General features: G+C 39.2%; 1 protein-coding gene across 3 annotated transcripts in view; it reads right to left on the reverse strand.

Moving 5' to 3' along the window:
• Positions 1–272: 272 nt before the first annotated feature.
• LOC101010486 (cyclin-Y-like protein 2) overlaps positions 273–23,926 on the reverse strand; it is a 49,132-nt gene continuing 25,478 nt past the window's right edge. The window contains exons 9-12 of one of the 3 annotated variants that reach the window (XR_004177042.1): positions 16,303–16,465; positions 14,528–14,819; positions 10,468–10,519; positions 273–1,050 (exon numbers count right to left, since the gene is read on the reverse strand). Coding sequence is in view for 1 of the 3 variants with exons in the window: in XM_031652392.1 (XP_031508252.1) it covers positions 14,709–14,819; positions 16,303–16,465 (274 nt within the window). In the remaining 2 variants the exon portion in view is untranslated. Of the gene's footprint in view, positions 1,051–8,049; positions 8,408–10,467; positions 10,520–13,885; positions 14,820–16,302; positions 16,466–23,926 lie in introns of those variants that run through there. The other 2 variants (XR_004177043.1, XM_031652392.1) reach the window with 2 other exon arrangements.

Raw genomic sequence — 23,926 nt, forward strand, 5'->3', positions numbered from 1 at the left:
TAGACCAGGAACCAATTTCCTTTTTTTCTTCTTCTTCTTTTTTTAGACGGAGTTTTGCTCTTGTTGCCAGGCTGGAGTGTAGCAGTGGCAGGATCTAGGCTCATTGCAACCTCCGCCTTCTGGTTTCAAGCCATTCTCCTGCCTCAGCCTCCTGAGTAGCTGGGATTACAGGTGTCCACCACCACACCCGGCTAATTTTTGTATTTTTAAGTAGAGACAGGGTTTCACCATGTTGGCCAGGCTGGTCTTGAACTCCTGACCTCGTGATCCACCTGACTTGGCCTCCCAAAGTGTTGGGATTGATATAGGCGTGAGCCACCGTGCCCGGCCACTGGGAAACATTTTCTATATATGTTCCAAATAAGTGATATTAAATGCTCAATGACTATTTCTTCAATAACAAGCCAGCACTAGTGTCAGGGTTGGAAATAAAAACATTAAAATTATTCCAATTATTCATCTTGAAATAAAATTTAAAGAGCTATCTTTTTTGTTGTGGTGATTCTTCATCAGGTATGCATGGATGATAAGGCATAAATGTCCAACGTAAAACATTCCAGACTAAAGACGGGGTCCTTATCACACGGTCGTGAAATATTAGGCTCACAGACACTTCAAAGGGTGAGAAAAGTGGAATTTATTAAGCAAAAAGGATAAAGGGGAACCAGGGACCCTCAGCAGTGTGAGAGTCATGCTAGCATCGGCTTCCTGCCTCACAGATTGAATTCCAGGTTCCACCCAGGAAGGAAAGGGGCCAGGCTCCCCACTATAAACACAGCGAACTTCCCGGGGCTCCACCCCAGTGCACACTTCTCCCATTGTGCAGGCCAGTTGGAGGTTCTCTGATGACCCCTTTATACTCAGCTGCCTCATTCCTCCCTCTAAAGAAGCACATCTAACTGCCATTAGAATAAGGATACTGCTTCCATCTGTCAGGGGCAGTTTTGGGAAAACAGCACTCAGAGTCCCCTCAGAGGCCTATCTAAGGGTCCCTGGGAGAAGGGGCCATTGTCCAAGGCTCCAGCTGCATGTACATCCAAAGTTTGATGGCTGAAGGTGAGAAAAGACACAGCACGTTATTAGAAAACATGTATCAAAACAAAATGATCCACACCTTCTCTTCTATTCCTCAGTTACTTCACTTAGGATAATGGTCTCCAGTTTCATCCATGTTGCTATGAATGCCATTATTTTGTTCCTTTTTATGGGTGAGTAGTATCCTTGGCATAAATGCAGTCTAGGGAACTCCAAGGCTACTGAGAGTAAGTGGGATAGAGACATGCATGAGAGTGGATAATTCTTATTCTCTAGCCCTCCCTGCTTCATGAGTGCAAGCTGCTTTGGCACTTATGAGTGGCACCTGCCAAGGTTGCAAGGACTCAGGGTGCAAGGACGGAAGGGGGAAAGAGGACATTCTTCCTTCTCTCCCTCATGTACCCTGGGCATATCTACTAGGAAAAGAAGGGAACCAGGTGTGCCTGCTCCCCTCTTTCTAGATGGGTAGCCATTAATCTTCAGTCTATACCCCTTTCAAATGTATCCTGAACCCCTGGGACTCCTTTGAAAAAACATCTTTTCCTTTCTCCTCCTCTGTCCTCTTCTCAGATAGGTAATTGTGTCTCCATACTGTGGGACATTTTCCTCAGTTGCATCCTCCAAACTGAGAAAAGTTAATTTCCCAAACCTTAAACTGGTTGGCTTAGGACTGGGCTTAGGTGAAGGGAACCAGAAGCCCAACATGCTGGCCAAGGGTCAAGTTTTTTACCAGTTGAGCTTTTGGCCTCCCTCTCCCCTGTGCAAACTGGTAAAAGGGACTTTTGAACTGTCCTTACCCCTCCTCTTGTTTTGTTTTGTTTGTTTTCACCATGTTGGCCAGGATGGTCTCAATCTCTTGACCTCATGATCCACCTGCTGCAGCCTCCCAAAGTGCTGGGATTACAGGTGTGAGCCTGCACAATGGGAGAAGTGTGCACTGGGGTGGAGCCCCGGGAAGTTCGCTGTGTTTATAGTGGGGAGCCTGGCCCCTTTCCTTCCTGGGTGGAACCTGGGATTCAATCTGTGAGGCAGGAAGCCGATGCTAGCATGACTCTCACACTGCTGAGGGTCCCTGGTTCCCCTTTATCCTTTTTGCTTAATAAATTCCACTTTTCTCACCCTTCAGGGGTGTCTGTGAGCCTAATATTTCATGACCGTGTGATAAGGACCCCGTCTTTAGTCTGGAATGTTTTACGTTGGACATTTATGCCTTATCATCCATGCATACCTGATGAAGAATCACCACAACAAAACGATAGCTCTTCAAATTTTATTTCAAGATGAATAATTGAAATAATTTTAAATTAAAAGTCTCAAATAGGAAAAAAAAAGGTCTTATGAATCTATAAGACATACTTCTGTCAGCGTAGCTAATAGGTTTATGTATTTATGTGTTGTGTACACAATGTTTCCCTACTATAGATAACTCTAATTAATTTGTTTAAAGAAAAATAAAAGTACATAAATCAACCATTATATCATAAAAAAGACTAGTCAAATGCTTTTTCAAGTTCATGTGACTTAAGTAAAATCTTTTATAAATAAGGTGGCTGTCAAATTATTGACAAAATAATATTAGAAATGTAGAATTATTAGCATTTTTTTGAAGATGGAGTTTCACTCTTGTTGCCCAGACTGGAGTGCAATGGTGCAATCTCAGCTCACCACAACCTCCACTTCCCGGGTTCAAGTGATTCTCCTGCCTCAGCCTCCCAAGTAGCTGGGATTACAGGCATGTGCCACCACGCCCAGCTAATTTTGTATTATTAGCAGAGACGGGGTTTCTCCATGTTGGTCAGTCTGGTCTCGAACTCCCGACCTCAGGTGATCTGCCCGCCTTGGCCTCCCAAAGTGCTGGGATTACAGGTGTGAGTCACTGTGCCCGGTCTGTTTGTATGTGTTGATCAAGTGATTTCATGCTTATTCCTGCAGAATACTATAAGATTTGTCATAAGGGTTATAAAACTATAAAACCCAGCCCAAGACAGAATGATCTTTGCTTGTGTGATTTTTGATAAGACATGGAATATGTTGGTTTAATGAAAACAGCTAAATTCTGAGTTATTAGTAAAAATACTCTTATATTTAGCCTTAAGAAAATTACTTAAATAAACACCTGAAATTCACAGCTATAAAAATAGTTAACAGGGAATTTACCTTAAATAATGACTATCACAGTTTTCATAAATAATCTAGGTAAAATATTAAATAATTTTGTAAATGTAATGGAATAAATACTTGTAAACAGACTTGTCATATGATTGGGAATCTAAGGTTATTAATAGATATTAAGTAGCTGAGTAATTTCCAACTTAAAAAATATAGGAAAACATTTTTAAATGTTATTAAAAGGTAAATATTTTTGTCTAATTCAAAGCTTCTATAAAAATTATGTATAAAATGAAGTAAAAGGAACCAAGAAATAAGAGATGTAAAGAAAGTTTAAGATATAAACAGGTATTTTTGATAAAGAAGGTAAAAAAAGCAATTTTATGTAAGAAGGAATTTTGTGTGGTAAATTTTTTGCCCTAAAATAAAATGACTGGGTTGTCCAAGAAAGAGAAATATTTAGGTGAAACACAAAGTCTAAGCATATTTTGAATCAACTATGTAAACTGTAATCAGATTAGTTAATAGAAACTTTTTTTTTTTTTTTTTAAGAAAACAGAGTTGTATAATTTAGTTGGGTATGATTAAGAAGAAAATTACAAAACTTTTTCTAGAGCTGGGTCTTTGATATTAACAAAATTACAAATAATTGATTAAAACAAGATTTTAAAATATGTAAAATGTTTTATTTAATATATTTATTTATTTTTGAGACAGAGTCTCACTCTGTCACCCTGGAGTGCAATGGCGCGATCTTGGCTCACTGCAACCTTTGCTTCCTGGGTTCCAGCGATTCCATCTATATTTCTGAGCTACTGTCCATAAATCATAGGCTTCCATAACCCCCTTGGCTCAAGTTTAATAATCTGATAAAACTACTCACAGAACTTAGCAGAGAAATTTTACCTGTGTTTACCAGGTTATTATATAGGATACAACTCAGAAAAACCAAATGGAAAAAACTGTACAGGAAAAAAAAAATGATAGGACATCACTTTACTTTGTGAAAAGGAAAGATGTGGTGGGTAGTAAATATTGGTAAACGGCCACGATTAAGAACTCTCCATCCTTTGTGTTTTGCAGGAACAGCTTACTGCAAATAAATACCCTTTTTATTATGACTTTAGATGATGCTTCCTCTTTTAGATATCACAGATGCACAAACTCTAAATTCTCATTTTTCTCTCATAAACAAATAATTTTATCTTCGGTGTTCAGAACAAAATACTTGTTAAACAAACTTTAAGTTTCTCTCCTTTCCTCAGGCTCCTGGACTCTGCTCCACCTTCAGTCTGAGCTAACACACACCCCACCTTTATGCCCCTCCTAAGAAAAGGCTGACTTTAGGGCAAAACATTCTCTACCCTTGAATCTGATTTTGCCATTCTCCATTCTCCTCTCTTCCTACCACTTTCCTTCTAATCTTGTTTGCTCCTCCATATGAAACACAGCCCTTTTCTGCCCCTTTTGAGATGCTTGTAGATTTGATGCTTGATGCTTTCCCCATTCCAATACTCCTTTAGAATAAAGTCACTTCTTACCTACATCTGAATTTATTTGACAGTATCGAGAAACAGCCTCAGGAGAATAACAATTACACCCTCACAGAGGACATCACAACCCGCCTCCCATCTCAACTCTCACCATGTCTGCCTGTGCATTCCCAGCTTTCCCAGGCTCTGTAGCTTCACTCAATATAAAGCTCCTTCAATGGCTGCTCTGAGCAGGCTGGGACAGCTGTAGTGAAAGCTCCCCAAGAAGAAATGACTATACTATTCATGAACTCCTTTGACAGGTCAAGATTGGCCTTAGCCTGCAGTCAGCGGGCTCAGGTCTCTGATTTTCAGTCAAGGTTATTCATTTGGTTTTTGTTTGTTTTTTGAGATGGAGTTTCCCTCTTGTTGCAAGGCTGGAGTGCAATGGCGTGATCTTGGCTCAGCACACCCTCCGCCTCCTGGGTTCAAGCTATTCTCCTGCCTCACCCTCCTGAATAGCTGGGATTACAGATGTGTGCCATCACCCCCGGCTAATATTGCATTTTTAGTAGAGATGGGGTTTCTCTATGTTGGTCAGGTGGATCTTGAACTCTTAACCTCAGGTGATCCACCCACCTCAGCCTCCCAAATTGCTGGGATTATAGGCTTGAGCCACCGCACCCACCTACAGAATAGATTTATCCACTATCACAAATACTCTGCCCTACAGAAAAAAGAAACTGATTTTTTTTTTTAATCACCAATTGATCTATCACAATTTCTTGTGGAACTGTATTAATTCCTCTGCAGGTAAAGGAAAAGAATTTTTCCTTCTTACCCAGTAATATCCCAAACTAAGCCCTGAGATTCTGCTTGAAACCACCGGTGTACAGACCTCAGATACTTATTACATTCAGAGAAGAACAAATAAAAATAAGAATTTTAACAAATTAAAATATATCATTAGATTTTTTCTGATAGTCACATTCTTGTGTGTTTTTTTGAGAATATTTTCCTATCTTTCAAGCTCAGTCAATAAAATGCATCGTATACTTAATAAAAATGCAAGTTGAAATAAGAAAACAAATCTTTTCAAGATGACACACTCAGGGTGTGGCAGTACTGGCTGGAATGTTAATACACCTGACTCTAGTGTCAAGTCTGATATCCTATCATATGGATCCTCCCACCCCTATTCTACTCATTGAAGTACTCAGTGACCACCGTCTGAAGAACTTCTGCACTGTGCCCCTGGGTGTGCCTGGAGTGCATTTTTCTTTGCAGGTCATTGCACCATCTTGCTAGAATGGATTTTCATTGTCTTTGGGGATAGTTTTTCTCCTTTCCCAATTCTGAAAAAATCCAGATGGTAGGAATTATTTCTGTCTTTTCCCTAAATATCACCATCACCATTCAATTGGCTGATCAGCAATGTGTCTCCAAGAAATAGAAACTGGAATTGTAGAAAGAAAATCTTAATGCCACAAGGATTTAGCTTTTTAGATAAAGGGTAAAGCAGATTTATAATCACCTGCCAGTAATAATTTAAAGATTCAAGTTGATTGTCTACAAATAAAATATCACTGGTTCTGATGTGTAAGTTCTGGATTTAACATGACAGTGTGTACACTGCATGGGACAGGTACTATACATATCTGGACATCATAAAGAGTACTGAATGCCTGCATTTAAACTACTGAATTAGTATGTACCTCACTTGGCCTCAGTAATCTACCTGAAACAAACTCATATCAAAAGTCACTAAATCTCTCATCTACATTATATATATTCTGTAGATACACACTCACAAAATGTACATACTATACGTACAGTTTGAACCAACATGAAGTCCCATTGTTTTTGACAATGTACCACAGGTGGACATTATCGTGGCTAAAATCTATATAATATAGATGAGATTATAAATCTGAAGTTTTAACACTAACAAAAGAAAACCCAGAGCATCTTGGTAAGTCTTGTTTTTATTTTGTTCCTGAGAGTCAGTAGAATGGCAGCTGTATGTTATGTTGTTAGTCCCATATATTTCTGTTAACTTTATTATTTGCAAAAAAAGTTTTGCATGTATTGTATTTGTAGGAAGGTAAAATAATGATTTAAGATCTTTGTTAAATATGGAGATTAGTTATTTATGACAAAAAGAAATGTGCTTTTGTTTATTTGTTCCCAATTAATGTACATTAATTTTAAAATGTATTAAAGCGATAGCAAAGAAAATAAAGAGATGCCATAGAAGTCTCTTTCTCTTCATGTTTGCATGCAGAGATACACTGCTTCCTAAGGATATGTAAGGAGAGATGTGGATTTTAATTTTAGAATCAGATTTTTCAAATGTACTTAAAATATAAGCAGCAAAAATTGTATTACTCAAGCAAATTTCAATCACAGGAGCAGAACTATTTAAAATATGCTTTAATTGAATATACTTCCTAGGTTTCTCCTAGCAATCCTGTTATTGTTTCATGATCCACTTGAAGAAATTGAGATACGTGGAAAAACAGTCATTGCCCGAGATTCCCTTCCATTTTATAAATGCTCCATTTATGCTGAAATAATCGGAATAGACACGATGCTTTTTTGTGCATCTGGTTGGAAGACAGAAACGCCCAAAACTTTTCTATTCAGCTGTTGGATCCACAACTTGCTGCTGAGCTGTAAGTCCACATCAGGAAGCCCAGGTACAAACTGAGAGTTGGCTTCTACCTGGTAATCTAAACATGCTTACTGAGCCTGAGGCGCTATTTTCACACCACCTTCTGCCAACTGCTGCTTTGGCAAAATAAGGATTGGCCACCAATCTACCAACACTACCTCACTTTAAGGCCTGGTATGTCAGCATTCTCTGTCATACTCTGAGACATAGTATGTGGGAGACATGACTCTGTAATTAGGAGCTTAAAGTGTTTCAGGGAGACCACATAAATCTAGTGAGAAGTCAATTAGTAATATATGAGAGCATGTAATTTCATGTCAAGGCAGGGGCTGTGAACTTCATTACATTAGTATGTGAGTTAAAGCAGCTGGGAGAGGCAGACTAGAAAATATAGTTGTTGAGCTGAGTCCTGAGAGAAGGGCAACTGCACCTTACACCTTCTGCGTGCAGGGCTCTCTCATCAACACATCTTCCCCATGCTTTCCCATTGCTCATTTTCCCCCAGTGGAAAAGAAAGGGGCCGGGTGCGGTGACTCACGCCTGTAATCCCAGCACTTTGGGAGGCCAAGGCGGGCAGATCACGAGGTCAGGAGATCGAGACCATCCTGGCTAATACAGTGAAACCCGGTCTCTACTAAAATACAAAACAAATTAGCCGGGTGTGGTGGCGGGCGCCTGTAGTCCCAGCTACTTGGGAGGCTGAGGCGGGAGAATGGCGTGAACCCAGGAGGCGGAGCTTGCAGTGACCAGAGATCACGCCACTTCACTCCAGCCTGGGTGACAGAGCGAGATTCCGTCTCAAAACAAAAACAAATACAAACAAAAAAAAAGAAGGGAAAGGGAAAAGTCCACATGCTGAATGAAGCAAGAGGGACTGCTGGACTTAAAAAGGTGGAGAAATAGGTGGGCCCAGGATAATATTGGTGAGAATGGTGTTTTTTGTTGATTTAGTTACAGAGTTCTTGAGCTCATCATGAATAGAAGAAATAGGGTTGATGCAGAGCGGCTGTAAGCATAGACTTGGGAGCCAGGCTGATTGGGAATATAAGTCCCAGCTTCACCTTTTATGAGCTCTATGATCCTGGACAGGCCACCTCTTAGTATTCAGTTTTCTCATCTGGGAAAAACAGATAACAGTACTTAAATCCTAGGATTCAGAAGAGTTCAAAGATTAACGCAGCTTAAGATAAGTGAAACAAGGGAGAGGCAACTGTTCAGACAAGAAATAAAAGGAAATTGACAAGACAAGGATTTCAATTGGAATCTAAGAATCATTTAGGATATGTGTTACAATTTTAGATTCCCAGGCCTTAGTCCCAGGAATTAAGATTCATTAGTTCTGGGGCCCAAAAGGCTATTTTATAAAAAGAAACTTTAAAAAGTCACCAAAATAACTCAGTTTCTGTATGCCCTTACCAGTTCCCCACTAATGTGAACATCTCGTATTGACATGGTACATTTGTTAAAACTAAAAAATCAATGTTGGCACATTACTACTAACTCCAGACTTCATCAGGTTTTCCCCTCATGTTCTTTATCTGTCACAGGATCAAATCGAGGATACCATGCTGCATTTAGAGAAGCTGCATTTTTCACAAGCTCTTTCAGCTGATGAGAGGGAGGTGGGTGGGGATCACGTCTTGAAAAACACTTGAACCTTTAGAGGAATGAACCAAAATTGCTGCATCCCCAGTTTGGGGAGGTGAAATACAATTTTGAAGAGGAGAATTGGTGGAGGAGATGACTATAGAAGGCTGATTTTAGAGGTAGAGATGGAATCCTCTCCATTAGATGAGAGGGGGTTACCTTCAGAACAAGGCATTAATGCCAAAGAAAACAGGTTTTGGAAGGAAGGGGTACAACCTCATCCTCAGGCTAGATTGAGAATACATGATTAAGGTTGTGAGTAGGTCAGAATCAGCAAGTGCAGCAAATTGGTTGCAAATCAGGTGTTTCAGAGAATGCACACAGAGGGCTCACATAAAGGGAATTACAAGGGTTCAGTTAGCTTGCAAGCTACATACAACCTGCATGTTCCAGAACCTGGTGCTAACGCTTTGGCACTGGGTCATGATGACAGACATCAAGCACTGCCACATTGGAAAGTAGCAGAAAAGGCAAGGGTGAGGCTGGGATAATCGATTTTGTTTGAGGAGGGTTCTAAGGGTCTTGGGTGAAACAGGCTGGAAGAAGAGGTGGATAACACACTTGAAGCTCTGCTTGTGAGTCGGTTTTCACACTGAAGAGACATAGGAGTCACCAGCTTGAGGTGACAGGTAAAGTTTTGTAGAATTGAGACGGTGAAGATGAAGCCATATATTTTTTTAAAGAAGCAAGCAGCTTATTTTGGGAATCCACGGAGGTCTTTTGAAGGAGATACCACTCATATTTTATTAAAGACCTTAGGTTCTGGGACTATCACTGAGTTTTCCTAATCACAGTCCAATTGCTCAGCTTCCTTACACCAATTATAAGAGTCATTTAACCTGTTCCTTTTTAAAGAATGTTAACCATTTTTCACTAGACTCAAGATTCTTATAATGTCTATACCATTTTTCTTTCCCAGTTAGTTGTTCTTTCTGTACCCTAGAAATCCTAAACCACAAGCTGATATTCCTTAAATTTCACATTACGTACATGTTCCATCACTTGCCAGATGTATTTAAAAGAGTTCAATAGTCACAAGGCACAGTGGCTCATACCTGTAATTCCAGCACTTTGGGAGGCCGAGGTGGATGGATCACAAGGTCAGGAGTTCAAGACTAGCCTGGCCAATATGGTGAAACTCTGTCTCTACCAAAAATACAAAAATTAGCTGGGCATGGCGGCAGGCACCTGTAATCCCAGCTACTCGGGAGGCTGAGGCAGGAGAAGCGCTTGAACCTGGGAGGTGGAGGTTGCAGTGAGCTGAGATTGCGCCACTGCACTCCAGCCTTGGCAACAGAGCTAGACTCCATTTCAAAAAAAAAAAAAAGGAGTTCAGTAGAAATTGCCTTAGAAACTTGTGTCATAGGGAGCAGGCTTCAGTGAAGGGCTCCTAGATCTTTTGCATTGCTTGCTGGCACAATGTTGGGCCCAACTGGGTAAATAAGTGGCAGTTAGACTTAAGGTCATCTAATCCTTAACTTGATAGATTCTGGGTGTTCTCTACAAATTTGCATAGAAACTAGCACTTACCTGGGAAATTTCTCTGCCAGCTGTCAAAGATATAGTTCCATATTCAAGGATGCTGTGTGAGGAAAAAATGAAGCCACAGAAATCTTAAATGTGGTTAGGGAAAGGACTGGGGTGATGAAAGATTCTAGCTAACCAGCACACTGCAGCAAAATTAGTTTCTGGAAACACTGCATAACCTGAATACAGAATCAAGAGTAATTTGGTTTTTGGTTAAGATTGGCTTTGGCATGTTTTTTTTTAAACCAAGGAATAGTGTATTTGGAAATGTGGGAAAACTACATCAAAAAACTGAACCTTGAGTTGTAGTAAAATCAGGATTTAGTGTTGTTTGATTTCAGTAATGTATGGGCATCTAGGTTACATAAAAAGAAAATGTGAATAAAAGACCAGAATAAAATTTCTCTAGAAACACTGAGCCCTAAGATTAGATAGTTCATCTCAGAATGAACTATATAAAACTGCCAATAGGCAACTGCTTTTGTGCTACAAAAATGGCCATTTCACTTGGTTCAAATACATATTTCAGATCTTTATCTTTTCCTTGTAATGAAGATGGGAAGTGTTAGTTCACGCTCTACCAGAGTAAAATTTCACTTGTGTCTGTATTACCAATGTTAAAATAACCCAAAGAGTGAAAGTAAATTAGAGCTTTGGTACTCAGATAATCCTTTTCATAGTCACATGTTAAAGAACTAATCTTTCCCAAGTATCAAACTCTAAGAAAACTGCCGTAATTACCACCTACTAGCAACTTAGTTTCCATGCCCCATGACATTTGTTGGAGAACCTGCCCACTCAGTGACATTTATATTCTTATTCTAAGCTGATCCAATTTTTGATTTATCTAAATGACTATATTCCCTTCTAGAATTCAAGCCAAAGGAGAGAATAATGTTAGTGTTCCTTATTCTATTGATTTACTCTTTTTTTTTTTTTTTTTGAGACAAAGTCGCCCAGGCTGGAGTGCAAGCATGATCATGGCTCACTGCAACCTCTGCCTCCCAGGCTCAAGCAATTCTCGTGCTTCAGTCTCCTGAGGAGCTAGGACCATAAGCAGTTACCACCATGCTTGGCTAATTTTTGTATTTTTAGTAGAGAAGGGGTTTTGTCATGTTGGCCAGGCTGGTCTTGAACTGCTGGGTTCAAGTGATCTGCCCACCTCAGCCTCCCAAACTGCTGGGATCACAGGCCTGAGCCACTGCGCGCAACCCTGACTTACTCTTGAAGTCATGAATTTATGTCCAGTGTCCCTCTGCCAAACTGGTTTTTAAATCTTTGACCACTTATAGATGTCAGTACTTCTACTTAGTTAATGGCATATTATAAGGTGCAAACCATCTTATAAACAAGGATTCATCATATACTTTTTCTTCTAAGTTTAATACAGATCATTGATTCTAGTTTGCAATGTATCAAGATATGGTGATGAGTTGAAGATTTTACCTTAGGTACTAAATAATTAAAATGAATATAAATATACCAATATTATCAGGATTTAGTGAGAATCACTGAAGCTGTGTGGCTAGAATTTTAATTCTAAAAAAATCCCAAAAAACAGTCATTTATTTTTAACTAAAATGTAAGCTTGAAAACAGTATGCTAAAGTCAAATTATGTGGTTTAAGTCACCCTCTGCACAGCAACTTTAATTCTACTTTCTGTACTTCCATTTTTTTTTTCTGTGTAACTGAAAACTTCAAACACCCTCATTCTAATTCTACACTATTCCTGGAAATCCTTTCTCTTCGGTGTATTTACCTAATTTCATATTCTAATGTGTTTTTCCTCTCAGACACAATAATCAACTATTCAAAGATGCCATCTAATGCATTATGCCACTAAGTATTGTGGCCAAAGTGTTATTTTAAGTGTAATAAATTATCTTAAAATTGAAGGCCAGGCATGGTGGCTCATGCCTGTAATCCTAGAACTTTGGGAGGCCCTGGCGGGTGGACTGCCTGAGGTCGGGAGTTTGAGACTAGCCTGGGCAACACAGTGAAACCCGGTCTCTACTAATACACAAAAAATTAGCCAGGTGTGGCGGCATGCGCCTGTAGTCCCAGCCACTCAGGAGGCTGAGGCAGGAGAATTGCTTAAACCCAGCAGGCAGAGGTTGCAGTGAGCCGAGATCATGCCACTGCACTCCAGCCTGGGCAACAGAGCTAGGCTCTGTCTCAAAAAAAAAGAAAAAAAAAAAAAAGATAAAACAAATATTACATCTTCAACTTGTGTATGGTCAAGGCAACTTACAAAAATGCTTTAAGACATATCAAGACTGATTTAAACCATTTAAGTTAGGCAGAGAGAACACTATGTGAATAGAAGTGTTATAAACACACTTGCCACATTTTAATTAAATAGTTTACTCAGTTTTCTTTTAATATAAACATGAGAAATGAAAACCATATAAATTGTAGCATTTATCTTTTGAAAATAAAACTGCAATCAATACTTCAATCTCTAAGCTCTGCATTCCATAAATGATATTTTTCAGGAGGTGGGGTTCCTAAGGTTTATGGACGTTCTTTTTAAATAGCAGGACATGAAATATGATACCTGCACCCAGGTTAACACGTGGGATAATAAAATGTATTACATCACCTACTGCTGTTAGGGTCCAATTCCTTCTAATTAGTTACATGTGAATTAACACAGATCCTCCTCTTTATCATATCTAGGGAAAATAATTTGAGGTGATCAATGTAGATAAAAGCCCTGCAATGAGCTACTGTACAAGAGAAAAGTAAAACACAAGAATTCCAAAATTCTTAGTGTAATTTTAAGCTTCGATACTTGTAGAAGTAACAATGCTACAAACATTTACAAAACATCATTGAAAAACCTTGTTGTATTTCTTTTACGTTTATTTAGTTTTGCCATTTTTTAAAGTGACAGGGTCTCATTATGTTGTCAAGGCTGGAGTGCAATGGCTATTTACAGGCACAATCACAGCGCACTGCAGCCTCCAAGGCTGAGCCTCAAGTGATTCTCCCATTTAAGACTTGTGAGTAGCTGGGACTACAAGCATGCCTAGCTCCTGAATATTAAGCTTTTGATTTTTCATTTCAGCCCTTCTTAAAGATAGCAGATATTGACTGAAACAAAAAGTTAAAAGCTTAACATTCACCTACCATAAACCTAGAGGCGGGTGTACACACCTATGATCCCAGCTACTTGGTAGACTGGGATATGGGAAGATTGCTGGAGGCCAGGGTTTCGCGGGCTGTGGTGTTATGATTGTGTCTCTGATTGCACTGTAGCTTGGGCAATATAGTGAGACACCATCTATTAAAAATAAAAAGAAGAAATACAATTACACTTCCAAATGATATTTTGTAAAGATTTACAGCATGTACATATATGCTTAGACTTCTGGAGGGCCCAGGCACACTATATTAAAGCTAAAAACTGCCCCAAACTTTCAGGACACCTCATATTTTATTATTTTTACATAATCACTGGATCACCATGTTGCTTGGCACTATGAAATCATCTTTGAATACATTTACTTGACAATAAGGAAATTTATCAGCAAATGAGAACCATTATAGTTCACAAGAAATACACCACAGACATTCATAAAAGTAGATAATCAATAACCAATATTTTCTCTTTTTATGACCCCAAACATGCTAAACTGCTAATAAGAAGGGCTTACAAAGGATGTGAATGGCAAATGTTATCTGGCAGCTTTTGCTTGATAATCACCAGTAACTAGTAGTTACTGGTAAAAGTAGGAAGGAAGAGCCCTTCCATACCTGACAATTCTGGGTCTGCTCCTAGTGGCTTTAGGAGTTGTTAGACTCCCATGTTTTAACAGTGATACTGCACTGATTCCAAATGCAGCAATATTGGGGAAAAGAGAAAACATAAACAGAAAAGTTATCTTTAAAATCTAAAAAGTTAAGCTATTGTTTTAAAAGCCTTACATAGATCACAGCTATCAGCCCACACACTAAGCAAATATCTGTGCGTGGGCAGAAGGAGTCTTCACTTTGGAGTGGTTTTTATAACTCTGTATACATTAAACGGGACAGAAGAGTGTAAGGGTGTGTTGTTACCCTTGACAAGGTCTCGTTCTTTACTATGAAGTACAATCTTAGTTGTCCTTGCGTTTACTTGAATTGAGGTGTTTCTTCTTTTGAAAATACCAACTTTTCTAGTTCTTTAGCAGGAGAGGTGATATTTTCCTGTCTTTTTTGATGAGGGGTTCAGATGTCACATTACCCCTTATTTCTTCCTTCAGAAGAGGATGGCCTTAGCACGCTGAAGATGAAATAAATCACCAGCACTCAAAGACCGATTCTTGGCAGCACTATAGAAAACTTTGTATTGTTCCATCCTTGAAAAAGCCTAAGAATGTCAAACAGAAAAGAGGTACAATTTTAAAAAGGGTTCCAACTTTTTAACAGTCACCACTGATGATAAGCCACACATGCAACTCCTTTAAATAGTTCAGTTACAGCTACTTTTTTTTTTCTTTTTTTTTTTTTTTTTTTTTTGAGGAGTCTTGCTCTGTCGCCCAGGCTGGAGTACAATGGCACAATCCCGGGTTCAAGCAATTCTCTGCCTCAGTCTCCCGAGTAGCTGGGATTACAGGCACCTGCCACCACGCCCAGCTAATTTTCATATTTTTAGTAGCAACAGGGGTTCATCATCTTGGCCAGGTTGGTCTTGAACTTCTGATCTCATGATCCACCCACCTCGGCCTCCCAAAGTGCTGGAATTACAGGCATGAGCCACCGCGCCCGTCCCAGTTATAGTTACTTTGGCTGAGGTTTACACTGCCAAGTTCTGTTACCTCACTAAGGTAATCTCAGGGCTAGAATTAGATTGCTGGAGCAAATGGGAATTTGTTTTATTAAGTTACTTAAAAATTGGGCTCCCAAAGATGTCACAGTATTGTGACAGCCTTCTAAGAGCAGTATCATCTGTTACCTGTGTACTTGTTCCTTAAAGATAATGAATGTACACTTTTGCAAAAAGTTAGTTTATTAGTCTATTCAAACTCTACACAATCTATCGTAGTTGTTATATACTCAAAGCAAATTTTAACTATGCAAGCAGGTGCTGGATTGTATCGAAACATCAAAGAAGTCTAATGACTAAAGCATCAAAAGGCACTACTTCACTTGCACATTAATTATGATAGAAAACGTATGATTTTAAAGTACTTCCGAGGTACCACAGAACATGCCTATTTTAAATGTTCATCCTTGTCAGCTGTAACTTTGCTGTGTACTTACCAAAAGTCACAAACCATAAATATTACTTTGTCCCATAAAAGTTATTATTTCCAGTAAGTACTTCCTGCATCCAGTACTTGAGAAACATACACCTTATACAGTCTAAGTGCAGGTCTCTTGGCTTAGGCACTGATGCTTTGTCTAACAAACCCATGGGACTGACGGCACTGTGGCATATACAGTAGCAAATGACATAAATTTGCAAACTGAATAATAAAAAAAAGTCCAGAGTAGTAAGTGCATTATATATGTAGACATTGCTCAGAATACAATAACAAGAAATCATTTACATATGATTTGAAAGGATAAAGGTTCAAATGGGAAAGATTACAAATGAATTAAATTTGATTAAAATATTCTGAATTATGGTCACAAAAGAGAAGATATATCTATAATTTTCAAATAATGTGGATCCTTGTAAAAACTGTAAAAGATACAGGAAATAGAATGCCAAAAAGGTAATAAGCTCTTCAGCATGTTAGTTAATTTTGATGCTTTCCATTTTTCTAATCACTACTTAATATGACCTAGTCACAGATGCTGGCATTGGTGTTTGAATGAAAACCCACTTAGTAACTTCGTAGCCTTACCTCCAGCTTCCATGCTCTTTCTCTGTCAAGAAGATAAACTGGCGAATACAGGCCATTGTCATGTGCCAAGCTGCGAAGATCAAAGTAGAATCTGCTATAAACGCTGCCAGTAATGCCAATATTATAATTAATTAGCTTCAAGAATTGCCTTTCCAACTCATTCCTGGGGAAGGAGAAACACAACAAAACCAACACAGGACAATGTTAGTTCAAAAATATTATTCTCATGTAAGAAATGTGGTAAAGCCACCATGGACTCTAATTTATTAGATCACATGAAAGAACTCACACTGTACAGAACCCCGAGATCTACAAGAAAGCATGCAACTTTCCCAGTTTTCTTTGAAAACTTAGAAAAACAAAAACAACATGAATGTAAAAACTGGGTTAATAATTTGATTTTCCCTTGTGCTTTCAAAGACATATTTGAATTTAATATGGAGAAAAACAACATAATCTTAAGAAACATGATAAATTCAGCTTTTTCATTTCTTTGAAAACATGAAAGGATTCAATGGAGAAAACCCTTATAAATACAAACATCCGTGGTAAGGTCTTCAATTGTTCCAGTTTCACATGAAGATAAGAACTCATTTCTGAAATAAAACCTATGAATGTATAGAATGTGGAAATGCCTTCATTTACGTGATATTTGCTCCAAGACCTATGATAACACAGACTGGAGATAGACCTTAGAAATTTAAGACAGCACACTGGATTGGCACCCCGGTAGATTATCAAATACAGAAAAGTTTTCAGTTTTAACAATTTCTTCAACATTTATGTGAAAACTTCCCCTACAGGGAAATCCTCTCAGTGTTCCTAAATTGGAGAGCCTGATGCAAATTGATTATGGCATAATCTTAAAAAATGTGCATAAGTAAATGTTATACTACTTATAAACATTGTTTCTCAGTGATTCTTCATTTGAAAGGGTCTCTGTCCTTACTTCCACTTCTTTTGCAAGAAAACACTGGAGATCAGAATTTTGTAGATACTCCTTAAACAATATTAAATGAATTTAATAGGCAGTGTTTTTTTTGTTAAGTCAGTTAATAAAATTTTTCTCTGTTTATTTAAAAATATCACACTGAGCTACTAGAATAGCTCCAAATTCTTTTTTTAAACAAATACAGGCTATGCAGGTGGATTCCTACACTAATGTCCAAACAGGGCACAGCTGCTTGCAGTCCATTCTGCATCCAGCACCCCAAGTTTGGGATGAGGAGAAAGGGGACAGCCTTCTCTGCACTTGTGCAGCTGACTCAGGGCCCATTTTTGAGGGTTCCATTGCACAACTCAGACTCCATGCTCACTCCCAAGGCACCGCAATAGTGATCAGATGACAGAAATGATGGATGCCATTTATTAGCTGTCACTATTATGGGGCAGGAATACTCTTTACACTTCAGACTATAGAAAAATCAAAGAGAAACACCTTGGCTAGACTAAACCCATTTTATGACATGCCTTTTGGTAGGATGCTGGCCTTACACAGTGTTTCTCCTAAGCTGGAAACAAAACCCCAAGGTGCTCCGCATCTGTCACCCCTGGCCAGAACAGAATGTGGGGATGAGTTGAATGTGGTGAGAGGGGAACAGGCTGGGAGCAGCCCTCTGCCACATGATTATTCATCAGCTGTCCTGGCCAAAGATTTTTGTTTATTTGTTTGTCTTGAGACAGGGTCTTGCTCTGTTGCTTAAAGTCCAGTGGCATGATCCTAGCCTTTCAAGTAGCTGGGACTACAGGTTCATGCCACTTAGCTGGGCTATTTTTTAAAATTCTTTTTGTAGAGACAGGGTCTCACTTGTTGCCCAGGCTGGTGTTAAACTCCTGTGATTAAGTGATACTCCCACCTTGGCCTCTCAAAGTGCTAGTATTACACACACGAGCCAGTGTATCCAGCACTTTGTCAAATGTTTAAATAAATATAAAACTAGAGTAATCTTACTATTTTCATAGTAATCCCTGTAAAGATTTAACTGTATAAAAACAATACCTCAACAACATATTTGGTTTCTTGGTTTTAAAGTTTTGTCCATTGGCTAAGTCAACAAATGCTTGATGTTCTCCGGTATGGAAAGCAGTCAAGATATAAGCAGATATGTGGTTTTCTCATTTGTTTAACTGAAAACCTAACTGAAACTTTCAACATTAATTTCCTATTCATATAACCATAAGACTATAGGAATGCAAATCAGATAATGCTTTAATAATCAGCTAATCAGGACTTAATTTACTATAGGAATATATGCACTTTATAATCTCTTATGTTTTTCCATAAACATATTTTAAATGTATAAAATACAGTATTTTATATAATTAACATGTTATTAATAGAGACTTAGTTATTGAAGAAAACCATTATGCCTAAAGGATATGTATCTTCTTAGTTTTTTGTTGTTTTTTTAAATGGCTGAATAGCATACCCTTTACAGGCACAGCAAATTTTCTGAATAGGAGTTGCTCAGTTTAACTTGTATGTATGTACGTGTGTGTGTATAAATACAAACAAAATCCTCATAGCTTAGCTCCCACCTATAAGTGAGAACGTATGATATTTGGTTTTCCATTCCTGAGTTAATTCACTTAGAATAACGGCATACAGCTTCATCCAAGTTACTGCAAAGGCCATTATTTCATTCTGTGTTATGGATCAGTAGTATTCCATGGTGTATATATTCCAAGCTTTCTTTATCTACGCATTCATTGATGGGCATTCCATATTTTTGCAATTGCAAATTGTGCAGCTATCAACATGCATGTGCATGTGTCTTTTTCATATGACTTCTTTTGTTTTGGGTAGATACCCAGTGTGAGATTGCTGGATTGAATGGCAGTACTGTTTTCCATAGTGGTTGTACTAGTTTACATTCCTATCAGCAGTGTAAGTGTTCCCTTCTCACCTAATCCATACCAACATGTATGATTTTTCAATTTTTAAATTATGGCCATTCTTGCAGGAGTAAGGTGGTATCACACTGTGGTTTTCATTTGCATTTCCCTGATAATTAGTGATGCTTCTGAAGGAAAATATATACCAACAAGACAAACAGATGTTGAAAAGTTTTAAGAAAAATCTGATAAACACTAATTCTTAAATGGTTCAATTTACAGTCTAAAAGAGATCATTACAATCAACAGCAGAGGGACAAGATAAATGTACATTACACACTTTGTTGCAATGTTTTACAATTTCTAAAAATCGTGAACATGGTTCCTGTTCAGAGCATAGATCCGGGTACTTCTGCATTTACAAACAGCATTGTGTAGAACTGGAGCCGGCTTCTGCCACCACTGCTTCTGGAGCTCACATCTGTGGAAACCCGCACATTTCTCTGCATATTCTCTGACCTGGTAACTAGAACTTGAGCCCCACCGGATTAGCTGCTGGTTTTGAGAACAATTTAGCCGCCATTATAACGGAGCTAAGTGTTCATAATTACAAATTTTGCTCCCTTCAAGAAACCAGTTTATAGACTGATGACAGCAGTGATTAAGAGCACTTTAGCTTCTGCAGCTTTCAAAGTACTTCTATTTGTTTCAAATTCATTTTCTTTTAACATCCTTTGCTAAAATGGCTACTAGCGATATCACCATGACAACTCAGTTTCTACTATTAGCAAAGCAGTAATTTAGTAGCCATTTCAAAACCAACTGACCATCACTAGTGAGTCTCTTCTTAGAAACAAGAATCCTCAATTCACTTGTAAATATACAGTGTAGTAATTCTGAATGAAAATCTTTAAATATGTTTTTGGAGTATATTATAGGTGTATATATTTATGTGGTATATAAAATATTTTGATGACTACAATGTGTAATAATCACATCAGGGTAAATGAAATATCCATCATGCCTCAAGCATACTTTTGTTTTACAAATAATTCAATTACACTCTTTTAGTTACTGTAAAATGTACAATTAAATAATTCTTGAGTGTTGTCACACTGTTGTGCTATCAAACACTAGATTTTGTTTATTCTTTCTCACTATATGTGTGTACCTATTAACCATTACCCCTTACTCCTCATCCCCCATACTACTTTTAGCAGCCTCTGCTAATGATTCTCCTACTCTATATCTTCACGAGTTAAATTGTTTGAGGCCGGACTCAGTGGCTCATGCATGTAATCTTAGCACTTTGGGAGGCTAAGGCAGGTGGATCATGAGGTCAAGAGTTCGAGACCAGCCTGGCTAGCATGGTGAAACCCCATCGCTACCAAAAAAATACAAAAATTAGCCGGCCATGGTGGCACGCATCTGTAATCTCAGCTACTCAGGAGGCGGAGATAGGAGAATCGCTTGACCCCAGGAGGTGAAAGTTGCAGTGAGCAGACATAGTGCCACTGCACTCCAGCCTGGGTGAAAGAGCAAGATTCCATCTCAAAAAACAAACAAACAAACAAACAAACTGTCTTAATTTTTAGCTCCCACAAATAAGTGAGAATATGTGAAGCTTGTTTTTCTGTGCCTGGCTTATTTCACTCAACATTTCCATCCATGTTCTTGCAAATAACAGGATATCATTCTCTTTTATGGTTGAATAGTACTCCATTGTGTATATGTACCACATTTTCTTTAGCCACTCATCTGTTGATGGACATTCGGAATGCTTCCAAATCTTGGGTGTTGTGAATAGTCCTGCAATATACATGAGAGTGCAGGTATCTCTCTGATATTCTGACTTCCTTTCTTTTGCATATATACCCAGCAGTAGGATTGCTGGATCATATGGTAGCTCTATTTTTAGTTTTGAGGACCTCCAAACTTTTCTCCATAGTGGTTGTACTTAAATTACATTCCCACTAACCTTGTATGAGGGTTACCTTTTCTCTGTATCCTCACCAGCATTTGTTATTGGCTATCTTTATAATAAAAGCCATTTTAAGTGGGATGAGATGATCTCTCATTGTAATTTTGATTTGCATTGCTCTGGATATTAATGATATTGATGTTGAGTATCTTTTCATATACCTATCTGCTATTCATATGCCTTAGTTTCGAAACAGGGTCTCACTTTGTCACTCAGGTTGGAGTGCAGTGGCACAATCACAGCTCACTGCAGCCTCAATCTCCAAGGATCACGTAAGCCTCCCAAACAGCTGAAACCACAGGCACGTGTCATCATGCCTGGCTAATGTGTCCTCTTCTGAGAAATGCCTATTCAGATATTTTGCCCATTTTAAAAAACAGATTATTAGATTTTTTTTCTATGGAGTTCTTTGAGCTTCTTAAATATTCTGGTAATTAATCCCTTGTCAGATAGTTTTTAAATATCTTCCCCCATTCTGTGAGTTGTCTCTTCACTTAGTTGATTCTTTCCTTTGCTGTGCAGAAGCTTTTTAACTTGATGTGACCTAATTTGCCCATTTTTGCTTTGGCTGCCTATGCTTATGAAATATTCAAGAAATATTTGTTGAGTCCAGTATCCCAGAGAGTTTTCCCAATGTTTTATTTGTTTCATATTTCAGGTCTTAGATTTAAATACATTTTTTAATTTTTAATGTTTTAAAAAATAGAGACGGAATCTCACTTGTTCGCCCAGGCTGGTATTGAACTACTGGGCTCAAGCAATTCTTCTATCTCGGCCTACCAAAGTGCTGGGATTACAGGCATGAGCCATTGCACCCAGCTGAGATTTAAATCTTTAATCCATTTTGATTTGATTTTTGTATAAGGTGAGAAAGAGAGGTCCAGTTTCATTCCTCTGCATATGAATATCCAGTTTTCCCAGAATCACTTATTGATGAGACTGTCATTTCCCCATTGTATGTGTTTGGCACCTTTGCTGACAATGAGTTCACTGCAGATGTATAAATTGGTTTCTGGGTTTTCTATTCTGTTCCATTGGTTTATGTGTCTGTTTTTATGCCAGTGCCATGCTGTTCTGATTACTATAGCTATAGAGTATAATTTGAAATCAGATTTCGTTTGTTTCTTGCTCAGGATAGCTTTGGATACTCTGAGTCTTTTGTAGTTACATATAAATTTTAGAATTCATTTTTTATTTTTATTTCTGTGAAGAATGTCATTGTGTTTTGCAGACTTGTAGAGGTACCACATTGGTGGTCGGAGACCAGACCTGAAGGAATTCTCTGGATTAGCAGACAGGGACTCACTTCTTCCCTCACTTTCCCACAAATGAAGTCTCTCTCTCTCTGCTAGGCTTCCTGGGGCTCAGAGAGGAGCAATACAAGCACCCCTGTGGCCACCACCACAAGGACAGCACTAGATCTGAAGCTGGTACAGCACTGTGGCGGGCCAAGGCCCACTGTAACAAGTACCTGCTGCCACTCAAGTCCCTGGGGCTCTACAATTAGCAGGTAGTAAAGCCAGCCAGGTTTCTGTCCTTCCTTTAAGTGCAGTAAGTTCCCCAGGTCCCTGGATGGGTTAAGAGGTGCTGTCTGGGAGCCAGAGCTGGAGTCATAAACCTTACACATCTACCTGGTGTTCTGCTCTACCATGGCTGAGCTGGCACTGAATCTAGCAGGCAAATCCATTCCCACTCTTCCCTCCCCTTTGCCCAGACAGCCCAGGTGTCTCCACATACACCATCATCACAGTCCCATGGGGATTACTGTCAGGTCATCACTGATGCTCACTCAATGCCCAAGTGCTCTCAGTCAGCTTGTGGTGAATGCTACCTGGCCTGGAACTCACTCTTCAGGGCAGCGGACTCCCCTCTGGCCCAGGGTAGGTCCAGAGATGCCATTCAAGAACCAAGGCCTGAATCAGGGACTCCAACAGTCCACTTGGTGCTCTTCTCCACTGTAGCTGAGCTGGTATCTAAGCTCAAGAAAAATCCTCTTAACTCTTCCCTCAGCTTTTCTCAAACAGAGGGAGTCTCTCCTCATAGCCACCACAGCTGGGAATGTGCTAGGTCACACCTGCAGCCAGCACATCTCTGAGTCTCACTCGAGGCCCATGGCATGTACTACCTGTTCACCACTGGTGATTCTTCAGGGCCCAAGGGCTCTTTCATCAGAAAGTGATGAATCCAGCCATTACTGAGTCCCTTTAAGGCAGCAAGTTCCCTTCTGGCCCAAGGTTTGTCTAGAGATGTTATCCCGAAGCTGGGACCTGAAATGGGGGTCTCATGACTCTGACCTCTCCTGCTGTGGCTGAGCTAGTATCCAAGTTGCAAGACAAAGTCCTCTTTCCTCCCCTCAAGTGGAAGAAAGAGATCTCTGTCAGAGCTGTGAGCTGCACTGTCTAGGACTGGAGGAAGGGTGGGCAAGCACTCCCTGGCTGCCCCAGCTGCTGTCTCTGTAAGTCACATTCCCCTAAATACACTGTCTCCAAGCGCAGCACAGCAGTCCTTGTGGCCTAGACAGACTTCCAGGTTTATTAAGGACTCCAGAGTATTTTAGCCCACAGTAGCCAGTAACCTTTCACAACTCAAGTTCCATCCACTGGGATGAACAATTCCTCTCTGGCTAGGGCTAGTCTAAATATTTCCTGTGTGGGTGGGCACTGGATGAGAGCAGTCTTGTTTTGCTTTCTGCTACAACAAGGCAGCATTGAATTTAATGCAAAGTCCCACAGTTGCTGTGCTCTCCTCCCCCAAGGATGTAGCCCCTCTCCTCACCACAGGTCCACTGCTGGGACATGGGGAAGGGGT

The sequence above is a fragment of the Papio anubis genome, chromosome 11 (assembly GCF_008728515.1).
Source record: "Papio anubis isolate 15944 chromosome 11, Panubis1.0, whole genome shotgun sequence".
NCBI classification, from domain to species: domain Eukaryota; kingdom Metazoa; phylum Chordata; class Mammalia; order Primates; family Cercopithecidae; genus Papio; species Papio anubis.